The 17,037-nt window shown below is 39.3% G+C and overlaps 1 protein-coding gene across 1 annotated transcript in view; it reads right to left on the bottom strand.

Moving 5' to 3' along the window:
- The window catches only part of GPC6 (glypican 6), a gene marked incomplete at its 5' end in the record, with an annotated part of 524,950 nt that extends 508,198 nt beyond the window's left edge, over positions 1-16,752 (bottom strand). Inside the window, one exon of the mRNA XM_009634596.2 lies at positions 16,587-16,752. Within this exon, the coding sequence (XP_009632891.2) occupies positions 16,587-16,752 (166 nt within the window). The remainder of the gene's footprint in view (positions 1-16,586) is intronic.
- Positions 16,753-17,037: the final 285 nt, after the last annotated feature.

Raw genomic sequence — 17,037 nt, 5'->3', positions numbered from 1 at the left:
TCTGTTGAATTCTAATTGCTAAACCTGTTTTCAGCCATTTTTCTTACCTAAGAAGAGATGTCAACATTAACAGGAAAGCCTGTCAACCCATAAGCATGTTCTATGTTCAACAGTTAAAATATGACAGATAGATTGACACCAACATCAGAAAAAAAATTATTCCTCAATTATCTGTGCGACTAATCTCAGAATCATGCTTTCACAAGGAATGAGGCCTTAGAAGTGCTCTACTCTCTAGGCATTTCTAAACCATTCCCCAAATTCCTTCTCAAATGGCACTGAACTCTCTGGAAACAAAACCAGATTATTTTCTTTCCCCTAGTCATAAAAACTGGAATCATTACTGTAAACTTCAAGCTGCCCTGGTTTACTCAATAATGAAGTTGGCAAACACAGAGAAATGAGACTTATTTAGAAGATAACCTCCCTCCAAGAAGGAACAGCATAGTAATGTATAGATGGTAAATATTCAAGGATAGAAAAGTTGTCGCCCAGCTTTATTATCTAATGAACAAATAACACTATCATCTTATTAGGAAATGTGGGCTGTTTCCATTGTTAAGCAGAGTACATCTAGGTAAAACCCAGATCTATTTCCTGACGAGACTTCAGGTCAATGCCCCAGCACTATGTAAACGTGATACTCCATTAACTCACAAGTGTTTTGCAAACAGAAGCTGAGAAGAAACCTTTTAGCTGTTGCAGAACTTGCTGCACTTGTTCCTAGATGGTCTATTAGTGAATTTGATAGTGTGCTGTTTTGCTGGGTAGTCTAATAAAGTCTTTTAAATAGACTCAGTGGTGACGCATTGGTAGGAGCAGGGTCTGGCCCTTTCCTAGGAATTTGAAATCTGCATTGGTACTTCTTTGATCTTTTTATGACACAGATGAACGTAAGCAGATGGCCAAGCCCTAAGTTATTGAGTTCCTCCTTCTCAAAATTTCCACCTCCTAATTTTTTTACTTTCTTGACAGTACTTTGTTGTTATCCCTAAGAGTTACTTGCCATACGACATGGTCAGACCATTGACTTTTCACCTCTCTCTTTCTATCCCTTCCTCCCCTTAATTTTTATCTGAAGAAACCACAGTAGATTTTTGCTGATCTAACAAGATAAACCAGTTTAGTGGGTTTAAAGTTGGCTGATTACTATCACAGTAAGGTGACATTGTGGTTGATCCCAAACTTCGACATAAAATTCTTAAACAATATGAGTTTAACTATAACCAGCCCAAACATGTTCAGAATATTAATGAAGGAAATTTGAAGTGAGAAGGATATGTATAGTCTGAGTAGCAAAAGGAGATTTTTAAAAAGACAGAAGGAAAGAACCCACACCTAGGAACCCTGAGGTCCTGTATACAAGTTAAATGCAAGGAAAACAAAGGTAACTTCAGGCAGTATCTTTTAAATCTTTGTAAGTAGAAGTGATTTATATTTTTCCTTTTTCATTGACAATTCATTTTTATGATTTTTTTAAATGATTTTTAAAATTTTTATCTAAAAATGTACTTGTTACAAAGATACCTTGTTTTGCCCTTTTATCTGTGCACCCTGTAGCCATCAGAAAATTATCTTGATACCAGTATGTCTAGTAATGGTACAACACTTAGAATGCAAGACTGATATTCATCTCCTTACGAAAAAAAAAAAAAGTAATAATTTTTCTGTAAGCCACAAGCAAAAATACTGAGCAAGGAACAAACAAGAAATAGCACACAGCCACGGCATTAACTTTTTAATTTCACATAGGCATGAACAGCACCACACAAACTCACAAGCAATATTATCACCTGAGTCTCAGTTTGAGACCTGCCAATAGAATGTCCAGGGATACCTTCTTTTGCACACCTATAGCGCTGCATTAAGGTTGCACAAATCACCCCCATAAATGGTCACTGGGTCTGTGCTTTTCCCCCCTAATGCTGTATTCCTTTTTATTCCAGAGATCAAATAAAAAGCCTCTCACATCACTGTTAGTCCTAACTTAAATATCGATTATAGCTTTTATGGGTATGTTTAAAGTAATAAAAATGAATAAATACAACACAGATTATTGATAAGGGCATTGCCAGTCTGCACAGTAACACATTTTCTCTTCAGGGAATTTGTATGAAGCAGCATTAGAGAAGCAAATTAAAGAGATTAGGCATTTAGAAACTTTAGTCAAACCAGGAAACTGCTATTGTTTTTATCCTGTGCTAAGATTGTTTCCTTTCAAGCTGTGCATTTGAAGGCCTAATTGCAGATACTCATTGCATTCTGAAATCTCTTTTGAACTGAGAAGGAAAAGCAGGTGCCAGGAGGAGGGCAGATTTACATACTACATAATACTCAACAACAACAAAAACTTCCTGCCGGTAAACAATCCTCAGGTAACATCCGCCTTCTCCTGCTCGTACCTTTAGATGATTTACCAGACCTTGCAACCTTTGACAAATAAATCCATTGACTGCAATGGCAATAAAGCTTTGCAGATGGCCCAATGACCAGCCTTTGCTGAGGTGGCTGTCCTCGGGCCACCAGGTTTCCATGCTTATCCATCCTTTCATGGGACTAAGGCCACCACAAAAGTATAGTCAGTTCTCATCTGTCCTTCTCTCACCTCTTATCTTCCCTTCCTCTTCTGCATTGCTCTTCTTCTATGCGCCTCCTTAGAAACAAATGAACAAAACCATTTCCTGGTGGGCACACCGCTACAACAGTGATAAAGTTTTTGCAAGCAACCTACTGATGCGTAAGTAGAAAACCAGATCACGCTAGAAAAACACATCTCTCAACATAAGTCACGGGCATAGCCAAGGTGAAGGTAAGGATAAGGAGTTTTATTTCAAAGTGCCTTTTTAAAAATGGTGGGCACAACATTGCTTTGGCTTGCTGCATTTTATTTTATGTATTAGCTGAAAATGCAATCGAGACCCATGCAAAGGCCTGGTATTAAGCTTGCATATATTTAGGTCCAGCACAGACTTATCTGTGGGATAAGAACCGAACAGGGATTTTTCTAGTTTTATGTACTGTTATGGATTTCAGTGCATATGAAAGAAAGCAGTTCAAAAAGCCAGTCACATTAAGGAAGAGAATGTAGGAATGTAAGACGCCAGAAAATCCAAATAAATCCCTATGCTTTCAAGGCTTCCCTGTGAAGAGTTAAGCATGATATTATCCTGGCAAGAATAATATTGTCTCTCTGGCTCTGTTGTTAGAACTGTTCGATTATTACTTTGAACTAACACTAATATCTTTTTCCTTTTCAAGTGCTATGTAAAATCATAGAAAAATAGAATTCAGGTACACTCAGACACCTCAGACCAGCAGTACCTTCCTTCCACAAGGAGTGTTACTAAAGGGGCATTTGAAAACTTTTTCCTGTTTCTCTTCCACTTTCCAAAGCCTCTCCTATTTTCATGATATTTTGTTTTGGCATAAAAGTAAGTACTTCTACAAGGGCATGCAGATGTAATAACGTGGGTCACGATCCAATGATCACATCTGTACAAAGACTGCATGACATTGAAACTGCTAAAAATACTAAAGAGGCCCATAGTTATTCAAGGAGTGTGATAGCGTGACTATAAAATGTGAGGGGAAGAAAAGTCTGTTGTAGGGTAATTTCCAGTATGAGAGCTGTATAAATTCCTAATTTAAATTTCCTTCACTTGATATTTAACATCTCATTTTTATTTAAGAGAGAAGCTGTCACGTAGGGATCTCTATCCTGCAAGGCATTTTATTTTATCCCTATCTCTAATTATGTCACCATACAACTTGCTTGAGAAGCTGGTCTCTGGCAGTGGACTGCTGAAAAAATATAATACACTAAAATAACTTCAGCTTGGACACAAGCTTCCACAGAATACTAATTTATTTGTTTCAGTCCACTTGTTGGCATTTGGAGACATGGTTATGCCCAGTGTAAAGACTGTGACAGAGACATGGATTGATTGATATTTAAATAGTACAACTGAGTATCTGCTAAAATACTATCTTTAAGTCAATGGAATGAACAGAATGAAACTGAATCTTTATGATGTCTTAATAATTGGTATTGATAAAGTGATGGCTATGCCAAAATATTAGAAGAGTGGTTAAGGAGGAATGTGTTGGAGCACTCTGTTTATTAATGACATTTTGAGAACAAATCCCAGGAAGCATCCTAGAGACAGGGATGTGTGATATTGGATATACTTCAATAGCTTATTTGGAAAACTGTTACTAGCATCACTCAACTCTCCATTTCTTCTCTACTATCTGCAAACTGCTCTCATGCTGCTATGATTTTTCAGACATGGCACTTCGAGCTCCGCATTGGCACAGAAAAATGCCACATGTGGGATAGGGTGCGCTGTACAGCTGGGGTGTAGTTAAGAAGGCTGTTTGATTTAGCTGCATCTTGCCTCTGTCTGAAATGTCGCCATTCCCACTGATCGCATTCCTGGAAGAAGAGTCTTAAAAAGTAAACTCTCAGAATGGTCAGATGCTGGGTTAATGTGGCAAAACTGGACCAAGTAGGATGTGGTAATGTAATGAACCTCATTAAACATGGAAATTTCACTGGTTCAAGTTCCCAGCTAATAGAAACAAACAAAAAGAATCTCCTCTCCCATTGATATACAAATAGCTGAGAATGATCAAGCTTGTATACCTTTATTTAGACTTAAAATCCAATGCATGAATAAAGAAATCATAACTTTTAGGAGCTGAATACCAACATGCTTACAAGTGCACAGTGGCCCTTTAAAACAACTGATCATGTAGATTTTGGTATCAAAATAGGAAGATGAATCTCAAAGATAGACTACTTATATGAAAAAGATGGCTTCTGGGCATCGCACTAAAACCAAGACTAATTTCACAGCTGTAGCTCTCCACTGGCTGTAGTTCTCTTCACTAGGCAGCAGATCCCAGATAGCTGAGTTTGGGTAGAGCCCAAAAACTATCCTGAGATGTCTGAGACTCTGGGATCCACTCATTATAGGCTAGAAGCATCTTCAGCTCATGTCCAGTATTGGAAGTTTGTTAGGCACCAGAGAAGGTGAGATAAGTTCCCCCTGCAAGTTATTTAATGAGAGTCAAAATGAATATGTTATTTACTTGTAGGAGTGCCAGGAAAGTTATGGAGATATATACAACAGTAAACACCAAAAACCCACTACTTTCCTGGGAGTGTTTGAGATTTGCTTGTAAAGCTGATCAAAGTGTTAACATCAGAAACTTGCAAAAATTAAAAATGCAGTGCTGATGCTTTTCGCAAATTCATAGAATTTCACTGTGCCATAAAATATACTATTTCAAAAAACTTCATAATCATTTTTTCCTCATTTTTAAATGCAAATATTGGATTTTTCCGTTGAAAATACCATTAGCGTTCATTTTAAATCCTTCAAAATACTTGAATTTACTGAAATTCAAAACAAAATCTGTATAGCATTTTGCTGACACGAAATACGTATTTCAACTTTGAATCTTACTTCTTACTTTGTGTGGTGATTGAAACAAAGTGTTTTCTTCAAGCAATTGCTTCCAGCTTTCGAAAATTAAACAACCCGGTTGTTATTTGCTTAGTCTTAATACTTAATTGCTCTTTAAAAAAATAGTAAATTTCCTTGTCTGTATTTCTTCACATGCAAGCTCATTGTATTTTTCCCCTCTAGAGATTTTACATGCTCCAAAAACTAGTTCACAACAAGCAGACATCTCATCTTCCAGTGGTTACTCCATTGTGCTACCAAACTTTGATTCAACTTTTACATAACAAGTATATATAAATTGATGCCTTCCTTAAGCTGTATAGCCCTATGAAAATGCTTTTGCATGAGAAGAAGAAAACAGCAGATAACAACAGAATTTATTTCCTCAGCACAGTTTTAGTACCTGTGTAGCCAAGTTGCTCTTATCGGAGTAAAAATTAAATCTCATACATTGTACCCACTCACTGAAGTCAGTGCTCAACAGCTACCTCTTATTGCCTTTTTTGGGCCATAATCTTGCTGAGATTTCATTGACTGAAAATATCCTGTGTTACTGAAATGAGCTGGTTTTACCTTCCTGCTTCATGCATGTCTAATGTTTTTGGTACAAGCAAGGACCACCTTTTAGATATGTGCTGATGAATTTTCTAACTCAGAAATAGCAAATGGCTTCTAGATGCCCCCATGATACCACAAAAAAAAGTCTCTATTCACACTACATAATTTCACCTAAGAATGTTAAATTAATAACCTGCCATATATTAAACAAGATCTATTTCAGGCCTGAAGGTTTGCTGTTCATTTTATTAAAATTCTTGGTATAGCTTCAAAGCACATTCCAAATAGCAATGGTATCCACCATCTGTCTCTCCGCCAATATGAAGACTATCTTCCACAAAAGCGGCATCAAGTTACCCATCTAGGATTGCTCCTTTAAGATACATACTGGCCTTTACACGATTATAGTCATAATACGTAGCTCATGGCACCATATTTTTGGTCCTACCTCTCTCTCTCTCCCCCTTTCCCAGTCAATCTCTTGCTCTGTGCATTGCCCTCACAATATCACTGCTGTTAATGATAGGTACCTGACCTGCACATTGCTGAAACATTCAGCTGACGCTTCAATGATATATCCCTTTGGATGCATAAAGCACACAGGTTACAACTAGAAGAAAATGAAAGAGTTTGTTTCTGATAAAGTTTATAAATGAATCTATACATATCCCAGAGTAAAGCGAGCATGCGATGCACATACAATAAACAGATCAGGCAAAACCATTTCAGTATAACTTGGAAAAGATGGGAAGGTTGAAGATAAATAAAATAAAGATCCCAAATTATGTAAATATCCCAAGAAGTGAAAGAGTGGGAACTGTACTAAGTAATACTCAGAAAAAAAAATCCATAAAAAAGTCTATGGGGAATCAGTGAAATTTAGTGTTCCAATAAATTTAGGAAAATTGGAACATTTCGATAATCTAGGTGCCTCTATCTATCGAGCCATGCATCTTTTTAAGTCCCAAGATTTCAGAAATGGTACCTGAATGTTCGTGCACCGTACCAAGCAGCAAGAAATACTGCAGTATGGATAATCTGGTAGAGTCTATATCTTGGTGATCTGCTTTTATTTTGCCTGTAGCAGCCTGCAGCAGCAACTGCTCTTGTTACGGTGGTGTCACATCTAAGAGTAGTTGCGCTGCAAGCATGGTGTTACGCTAGCCAGCTTGCCCGCACAGCATTTGTCAGTCCTCCCCAGCACCGAGTGGGGCTGCCCACATGGAGATCGCCTGCTACTCCTTTCTACCAGCACCTACACAGACAAGGAGCTAGATTGCACTACGGGAGTGTAAGCAGCATATGCTTATTTTTACCTCTCAGCTATCGGTATAGAATGAGAGCTAATGTATAGCAAGCGGGGAAGACTTCAGAAGCAATACCCCTGTGCCACATCTTTCCCATCTTCTTCCTGAAGATCTGGTAGCTCTGATTTATGCGTGCAATTTTCATAGTTACCACTAAGTATAGCACAAGTGGACCTTAATATGCCTGTTTTTAAACTATTTCTAAAAGTATTCTTATGGCACATAGGCATATAGTTCCCTTCTCTCCCTAAAGGATCTATCTTACTGCTAAACCAGTAATTTCTGTAACATTCCTCCCAGAAAAAGTCCCATTTCCATATTTTTCTGGGAAACCACAGAGCAGAGTTAAAAAGAAAAAATGGAAACTTCAACTTAAAATAAACTCTAAAAAGTCTTTTAGATAAGCAGAGATATGGGTGCAAAGATTCACTAAATTATTTTTCAAATATTCCAGAAGCCTTTTTATGATATACTATTTTAAGTTTGCTTTTAATTTCCCAGTTGTTTGGACACACAGGCAAAAGAATTAAGAAAAGAAAGGCAGCAAAAGGACAACAATGCCTGTGTATTACAGTCAGAAGATTCAACTAAAAAATACTATTTCTGCATTTAATGAGGATTGAGGACAACAAATGAGAAATGATAAGGGTACAGTTCCTATTATCAGGGTGCTGACGCTATATATGAATACCCTTGTTCTGTAGCTTGGTTTTTATATACAGTTCCTATTTTTGATTCTTACAGCATGGTTTTGTCCTTGCTGTGTGTCAGGTGAGCACCTAAATCAGATATGGGTAACCGAGTCTCTGATGGCTGATTGTCAGGAGACTGATGCCTTTCATCAGCGTTATGGACTTGAGGCTGAGTCCTTTATTAATCCTATTCTTGTCCACATGCATATGAAGCATCTTTAATAGCAGTTTTCTTAGTATTTGTAAACCAGTAATTTTACTTATGGGTCAGTATTTTTAAGGTTTGGCTACCAAGTTCAGAAAACAATTTCCCTCATAAAATATTAAAAACATATGATATTAAGAGCTTCAGCGAAGACTAAACGTCACTTGAATTCAACAGGACAGTGGTTTTTCAACCAGCATAAGATAATGACTGACTAAAATACTACAGAAAAAAAACAGAGGATGACTTTTGTAAAAGAGGCAGATAAAGCACAAAGAGAGCTTCAGGAGTGTTTTAGATGTTTCAGTCCATTATGATGTTCCTCAGGGTGGAATTTATCTGCACAAATGTGTAAATCCACAGTATAGGCATCGATACCTGAACTAAATGCCCTCTCTAATCAATATAGAGAAATAAGCACTTCAGGGAGAGATTTTTCCTGACCTATCGGAGGTATAAACTTTGGACCAGTATGACTTGCGTCTACCATTCCCTATTGACTGCTGAGGGGACCTACAGGAGTACCCTACACCATGGACATCTAATATTCAGCAAGGCAAATTCTGCTTTCTGATTCACAGGAAAAACACCAGATCCATTTCCTCCCAAAGCCTGTTTGGATTTGGCTATACCTGAACAACATGCTTTCTAATGAGATCCATTTGAGCATGGGTCATATCCGCCTGTTCCAGCACAGGGCAGCAGCTTCTCCTCTGCTTTGCAGCTTCATAAACCTGATGCAGCTGGTTAGAAGATTACATGCTCCACTGACCAGCTGCACTTAGCAAATGAGCTGTGGAAGAGCAGAGAGAACAAGCCATCCAAATGCATGAAGTGCATTTCCAGCTGCAGGGAGCGTGCAGAAGACAACCAGTTCCCACAGCACCACCTTTCAGTGTGGGACTTGACCAGGTGATGGGAATTTGCACCCCTGGCTGGAACCTGTTCTTACTACTGGGCCAATCCTTCCTTTCCAAGTTTTGTAGCCTTGTCACCTCTCCTCTTTTGGTAAACTTTTTAAAAATAGTTTATTTTGATCTAATGTAATTCACAAATTTTGACATAATATGTGAAACTGATAAACAGTAATCTCAGCACAGATCTTATAGGATTAGACCCTAAAATTGTCTGTAGGCAACAGAGATTCCTCTAAGGCTATTATCAACTGTGACAGGATTTGGATCAGGTGTAAAGTATTTTATTTTCAAATTAGTGTTTCCTATTTACTGGTGAAGGATCTTTTATTCTATGATTCTATACTTAATAAAGGATCAGGTGTAAAGTATTTTATTTTCAAATTAGCGTTTCCTATTGACTGGTGAAGGATCTTTTATCAAGAATCTCTGTAAAGTTTAGGAACTTGCACCAGATGTCCAATGAAGGCTTGCAAGCAGTTACATACTACAAGCCTGCAGATGTTACCTTTTTTAAGGCTTCTAACTGCTCTAAGGCCCGTATTTTGGCAAGTGCAGAAGTCATGTAGTGTGTTAAAACAGTATATGAATTGTATGGCAACTGTGGCCCTGCTAGCACTGTTACAGCTGAACAGTTGTGGTATTTTAAAAATCCACCTGTCCTTCAATGGATTTTGCATTCGACGGAAAACACATTGCAAAGAGACACTGAAATCTTCTAACACAAAGAAAACAAAAAAGACCCAACACCACCTTGCCCAGAACTAAACCTTGAAGTATCTGGTATCCCAGCTTTCGTATGGTGGAGCCTATGTTCTGTCATAGACATGGCAGCACTAGAATAATATGAGTAGTTGCATACAGTACACAGGTGGTGCTGTATCTATTTGACTTTCCCATACTCCTTAGAAGCCTCCTGCCTCCCAAACAGGTCTGTGGAAAAGGCAGGCTTTTCTGATTCCTTGCTGCCAAAAAACAAAGAAACAAACCAAAAATCTTCCTGTGAAAACCATGCCTTTTCACATTCAAAGTAAGCAAAGCATGAAAAAAATACCCTGCTGAAAGTCCATCCTTCACCCACTGACCATGCCAGCACCAGTGGACAAATCATCTCCCTTGCTTTTTCTGCAGAAGTCCATGGAGGTCACTCCAGCTCCAGGCATGAGCTGGGGCTCAGGCTAGGCTGGTAGGTCAGGCAGCAAGGGTGGAAGGAAGGGCGAGCAGAGAGCAGAAGGCTCACATTGGCCACACAACGGAACCTCAGTGTATTCCAATTTTCAGCATCTCCCTTACTTTACTTCCCATGCTTTTTTTCACGAGTTTAATGAGATAGTTGTACCTGGCCACAAGAGTTCACCTCACTGAAGAGTTCTGACTTTGTTAGAAAGGAGCTTCACAAAACACATTTTTGTCAGCTCTAATATCAAGGAAGGATTCATAAACACTATTTTTCTCCAAGTTCTTTCATAAACTGTGCAAGAAAAGAAAAAGGAATACAGGGTTTCTGGGATGCTAGCTATTCTTGCAGGTATTGTTTTGGAGGATTATCTCTGGAACTTTCCTGCCCTGTAATTTACATAGCTAGTGCTGGTAATGACTGTAAGAAATATAAGCAGCACTAATGGGTATGGATCACTGTTCTCCTAGACTGTAAAAAAACGGAGCATGGGGAATGATGACCCTGTAAGACAGATCAATGCAGCTGCAGATTGGTTCTTATGCTATTCAGATTATTTTCCTTAAGTGGCATCATGCCTCACACATTCTGCTGAAGGCTATCCATATCCATTTGAGTTCATGACAGCTATTCTTAGACATACTTCCATTTTTAACATTACCAAGACTACTACTGTACTTTTTTTTGAGAATGAGTGGACAGTGTCTCTTTTATCAGGTTCAGATCTATTTAGCTTAAATTAAAATTATTGCTATGATTTTCCTATAGTTATTCAAAGGATTAGTGAGAAAATGTCACTGAACGGCTACTTGTCTCCTCATTAACATTCATGACAAAACATTCCAGTAGGGCTGGTTTCGGCTGCTGATGGAGCAATACTTAAAAGAAATTGGCTTGTCTGTGAAACAGCTGCACAGCAACTCCACTATGCAAGGGAATCGGTGATAATAAGATGGTGCTATTACAGCTACACTGGGAGCATAATATATTTTAAGCTTCTTTGAGGTATGGATTGGGGGTCCAAGAACTGGAGCACAATTGCTTGTCTATTGCTAGGAACAAGAAACAGCTGACTGTTGCATGTCTGCTTATTTGGATTAGTCCTGCCCAAAGTCTCGAGGAAAAACAAAAATCCGTATCTGCTGGAACTCTTCACTTCCTGTCTGCTGGAAGGGTTTTTTGTTCCTTTTTCTAGTTTTTGGAAGGGTTTGTGAGTCCCATTGCTGAAACAGATACTGCATTTTTTGCTAGGAACATTGAGCACCTGTTTCAAGGGAATTTTTCTCATTCCAAGGCTTTCTTTCTTGGGCAAAATTCTCAGGAGAAGATTCCGGATCCTCATGCACCCATTAAGGAAACTGCAGATACTGATTTTTTTAAATGACCATCCAGTATGGCAATGCAATGGCAAATATATGGGCAATACAGATGTAAACATCTGCAGATAAGGCTCAGCCAAGAAACAATTGGCAGCTGGTATTTCTTTGTGTAGTGACTCATGCTAACTCACACAGATTGTCTAGAGTATGGAAACCAAATGAAGAATACTTTTGTCAGACCTTTGGCTCTGAGACATCTTCGAACCTCATGTACTAAGAGGAATAAAACACAGGAAGAAATGAATCTAGAAGAATGAAGCAGTTCAAAGTCTGTGGTGGTCTGACCCTGGCTGGATGCCAGGGGCCCACCAAAGCCATGCTATCACTCCCCTCTTTAACCGGACAGAGGAGAGAGAAGTAGATCAAAAGGCTTGTGGGTCGAGATAAGGACAGGGAGAGATCATTCGCCAGTTACCATCACGAGCAAAACAGACTCAACTTGATTAAATTAATTTATTACCAATCAAAATCAGAGTAGGAGAGGATAAAACCTGCTCAATATTAAAACACCTTTCCCCCTCTTCCCCCTTCTTCCTGGGCTCAACTTCACTCCCAATTTTCTCTACCTACTCCCCCCCAGCAGCACAGAGGGATGGAAATGGGGGTTGCGATCAGTTCATCACACTTTGTCTCTGCCGCTTCTTTCTCCTCAGGAGAGGACTCTTCCCCTGCTCATGCATGGGGTCCCTCTCACGGGAGACAGTCCTCCACGAACTTCTCCAATGTGAGTCCTTCCCACGGGCTACAGTTCTTCACAAACTGCTCCAGCATGGGTCCATCCCTCCCATGGGGTGCAGCCCGTCAGGAGCAGACTCCTCCGTCCTTTGGGCATCCACCCACTCCAGTGTGGGGTCCTCCACGGGCTACAGGTGGATATCTGCTCCACTGTGGACCACCCTGGGCTGCAGGGGGACAGCCTGCCTCACCATGGTCTTCACCACGGGCTGCAGGGGAATCTCTGCTCTGGCGCCTGGAGCACCTCCTCCCCCTCCTGCACTGACCTTGGTGTCTGCAGGGCTGTTTTCTCTTGCATCCTCTCACTTCTCTTCTCTCTCTGGCTACTGTGTCGCAGCTGTTTTTTTTCCTTCTTAAATATGTTACCACAGAGGCGCTTCCACTGTTGCTGATTGGCTTGGCCTTGCCAGTGGCGGACACAGGGAAAGCTTCTAGCAGCTTCTCACAGAAGCCACCCTATAGCCCCCACACTACCAAAACCTTGCCATGCAAACCTGATACAAAGTCCCAACACAGTGACAGCCCCTTAGAAATGTGGAGGACAAATGAATAAGAATTGAGTAAGATTGTACAGGGCTTTAGGATGCAAGAACTGATTGCCAGTTAAAAGAAAGACATAATTTCTTCTGATCATAGGTGGTTCCAAAACACTTAACAGTTTCTAAAGTTCTGTTACAAATTTCATATTTAGCTTCTTCTGCTTGTAGTTTTTACAGAAATTAGTTCTTGTAGATTTGGAAAGTACTTCACTTCAAGTAAAATGAAATATAAAACTGACATAGAAATGATGTAGAAACGTTGCCAGCAGGCTGAGGGAGGTGAACTTTCCACTCAGATCAGCACTGGTAAGGCCACATTTGGAGTGCAGGGTCCAGGTATGAGGTCCCCAGTGCAAGACAGATATGGACATACAAGTCCAGCAACGGGCAGTAAGATGATGGAGGGACTGGACCACCTCTCATATGAGCAGAGCCTGAGAGAGCTGGGACTGTTCAGCCTGGAGAAGAGAAGGCTCAGGGGGAGCTCGTCAGTGTGTATAAATATCTGGTGGGGGGACTAAAAAAGATGGAGCCAGGCTTTTGACAACAAAGCCCAGTGACAGGTCAAGAAGCAATGGGCACAAATTAAAAAATAGAAAATTCCACCTAAACACAAGAAAACACTTTTTTACTGTGAGGATGGTTGAACACTGGCGCAAGTTGCCCGAAGAGGAATCTCCATCCATGGAGATATTCAAAACCCAGCTGCTCATAGTCCTGAGCTACCTGCGGTAGCTGACCAAGCTTTGAGCAGGGGGAGTTGACTAGGCCATCTCCAGAGGTGCCTTTACATCTCAGCCATGCTCTGGTTCTGTGATTCTGTGTAAGAACATGTGTCTGACCAGAGGCTAAAGAGACGATGTTTAAGTTAAAGCAGATTGAGTTTCCTTGCAGATTAGATCACGAATAGGAATCTGGAGCAAAGTCCTGAAATGGAAAGCAGACCTCAAAGTACCTCTCAAAATGGAAATCAGAAAACCATTCCATCTATGCTTAAATGTATGGATGGGGGACAGCAAGCAAATAAGGTAAGAAAGGCAAGGCATATGAAGGTCAGATCATAACTCAACAAAGAGTTCACATACCCCTAGAAAGTCTTATGTTGCAAAGATTAGCATTAACCTAAGACATGCCTGATACAACAGAAAAAAAAATTGCAAAAATCTACAAGACTTTCCACGTCCCTTTCAACAGTTTGCAAAGCGATATAAATATCTGCACAAACAAAGAAGCTGGCAGCAACACTAGTTTAAATCAGCTCTTCATGGGAGCAATGCTAATATACTCTCTATCTCAACATTACTTAAATGTTCATATATTCTGTTAGTGCTTAGATATGCTGCTCTGTATAAACACAAGTCCAGTACACAACTGCCATAAAATCATCACAATTGGCTGTATTTGCTTTGTTATTTGTGGTGTCCTGGCATCAAATGGCAGAATCATGTATCAGAACTCCCTTATGCAATGAAAGTACAAAATTAAAACAAAAAAAGAGTTTATTCTTGAAGACTTAAAACATTGATGTTATCTAACAATCTAACATTTGCTTTACGCTGAAAAGTGAGATCCTATTTTAAACTGCAACATATCTAGCTGCTTTTATACTGAAAGACAGCCAATTAAGTGAATATATTTTTCCATTAACGATTTGCCCTTCTAGAAGACTAAGCAGTTTTTCCATATAAGTGAACCACTTCTGAATAGTTTTAGAGTTGCATTAAAATACTGAAAGCATACACAAAGTTCAATTGCTCTTTGATAAGACTTCACATTGCAAATTCCCTTTAAAACATCAATGATAAGCCACTTAGTCTTTTAATCCAACTTCCTACAGAGCAGATCCATAAGATTCCCAGAATGCAACATTTACAACAGGTCAGTAACTTTCAGCTATATACCTTACCGTCAGTAGTAAGATACGTGTTACTGAAAAAAGCCCTAACGTGCAAAGTTCATTGAAATATAAAAAGGCCTCGAGTTACCAAAGAATTAGTAAGGTACTATCTGAACCCAGCATTTTCAGTAAACTACACTGTTCACTAAAAACCAGTAATCATCTTGGTTTCCCTCTAGAAAAAGAGACAAATCCTGTACGTGCCATAGATGGTTTGAAATGTCTGTTCTGCTTGCATACTCATCTTTGTAATACTACACACAACTTCTGGATTTTTTTTTTAGGTCCTTCGAAGCCAAATAAAATTTTGAAAATCCACTACACAGAAAGTTCCAACTTTACATTAAAAAGGGAAGCAATTGCAATGCAGAGCAGTGCACAGTCATCCATGCTGCAGTCCTTCCAAGGACTAAGGACACCTTCTAAATTATATTAGCATCTGATCTGCTGCTGGGGACTTTTCTCCAGCTCATCCTCATATTACACATTTCCCCTTCCCTCCTTTTATATTTAATCTTCCCTTCTGTGTTTTATTGAGAGAATCAATATTAGGAAAAAAAAAAAATCTATAATTGGATAAAGAGAATCATACAGAATTACCCTAAGGAGTTAGAGACATCACTTTTTTTTCTGAACACAACCTCAGAGTTTCAAACTTCAGGGATAACCTTTCCATCATTCTCCTACATGTGTGCATATGCCCCATTACCTGGGGTTAGCCAGCTTTACCGCACCTGTTTGCAGGCTTTCTACCTACATGCAAAGATGCAGCTCCACAATCCTCTTTGCAATGTCGATTTACTTAGTGTCAGGTCTTAGTGCCAGACCTTTCCAACTTACACTGTGCAGGAAGGCTCAGGGCAACACTTTCAACACAAATACAGATTTCATATTTAGATAAAGCCATGACTGAATATTCTGAAGCTCTTTTACTCTTTGCTAATCTGCAGTTCATGCGAAAAGCTCAATACAGTGTGACTTGTAAATACAGACACAACCATAAAAACTGCTTAATGCTTCTTATTAAAGACACATATTTAGCAAACTGTGACACTGAACCCTTGATCTTACAAAGATTTTACAAAGGCTGAGAACCAGAAGAGACTGGAGTACAGATTAGAAACAAATAAAAACACCAAACTGTCCTTGTCAATCCTTTCTAGGTATAAAGATGTGTTCGATACTGCTTAAGTGGCTTGCATGACAATCCCTCTCAAATGCAACCGAGGCCTTAGTGTTTGGAAGCCAGAAGCCCTCTAAGAGACTCTGTACATCACAAGAAAATGATGCAGGAAAAAACTACAGCCTTAAGGCTACAAAAAGGCGGACTACAAAAACCCTGCTTTGCAATCACAAAAATCATGGGAGATCCACATTTCATCTTGTAACAGTGAACATAATTGCAAACCTAAATTTTGCACTTGAAACTAGGAGACAAAAATTATAAACCTCTCTATGCATATCTAATCTCTTTTTTCAACATTAGCCAAGCCTGTAGGCGCTTAACAGTCCGATACTTGATGTCATTGTAATTAAAGGCAATACTCACAAGGCTGATAAGTATACCAGCTGTAAGTTAACCCTTATCTTAGCCAAACTGACAACTGCAAATGTGATATCTGATTTTAAAGAAAAGAACACTGGAATTTATTATGGATAACTGAATTTTAAATCCCATAACCTTGAAAATAAGTAAATTACATCCAGCCTACCGTCAAACTTCTTGTGCCGGGATACAAAAGTGGTGCGTACAAAGTGACTTGTCTCCTCCACTAAGTTTTCAAACTCCAGTTTGCTCTGTTGGCTTAACTTGTCCTCCATTTCTGAGGTGCAACATGTATATTCCTGAGGGCAGATTCTCAAATGTTCCCCTGGAATCAAGAAAAAAGGAATTAGGAATATGTGGATGCAGATAGAAATGTGTCAGAATTTCAAATGTCAAATATACATGATGTCTCTTCAGTTAAAGAAAGTGGGTTACCCAAAGAGCTCTTTAAGGCTTGACTACTTGACTGGGAACACTTTGAATCTGTATCAACAGCTTTGACATAGTTGGGCATTCCTCAGACAGGAGGGGAGACACAATTTGCAGGGTTATTTTGATACTTCAAAAGGTAGAACTGTCTCATGCCAAAAGTGATTCCTCATGCTGAAGAAGCCTTC

The sequence above is a fragment of the Egretta garzetta genome, unplaced genomic scaffold, assembly GCF_000687185.1.
Source record: "Egretta garzetta isolate BGI_Z169 unplaced genomic scaffold, ASM68718v1 scaffold442, whole genome shotgun sequence".
NCBI lineage: Eukaryota > Metazoa > Chordata > Aves > Pelecaniformes > Ardeidae > Egretta > Egretta garzetta.
Note: the sequence above shows the minus strand (reverse complement) of the source record. Positions and strands in the feature narration are given on the sequence as shown.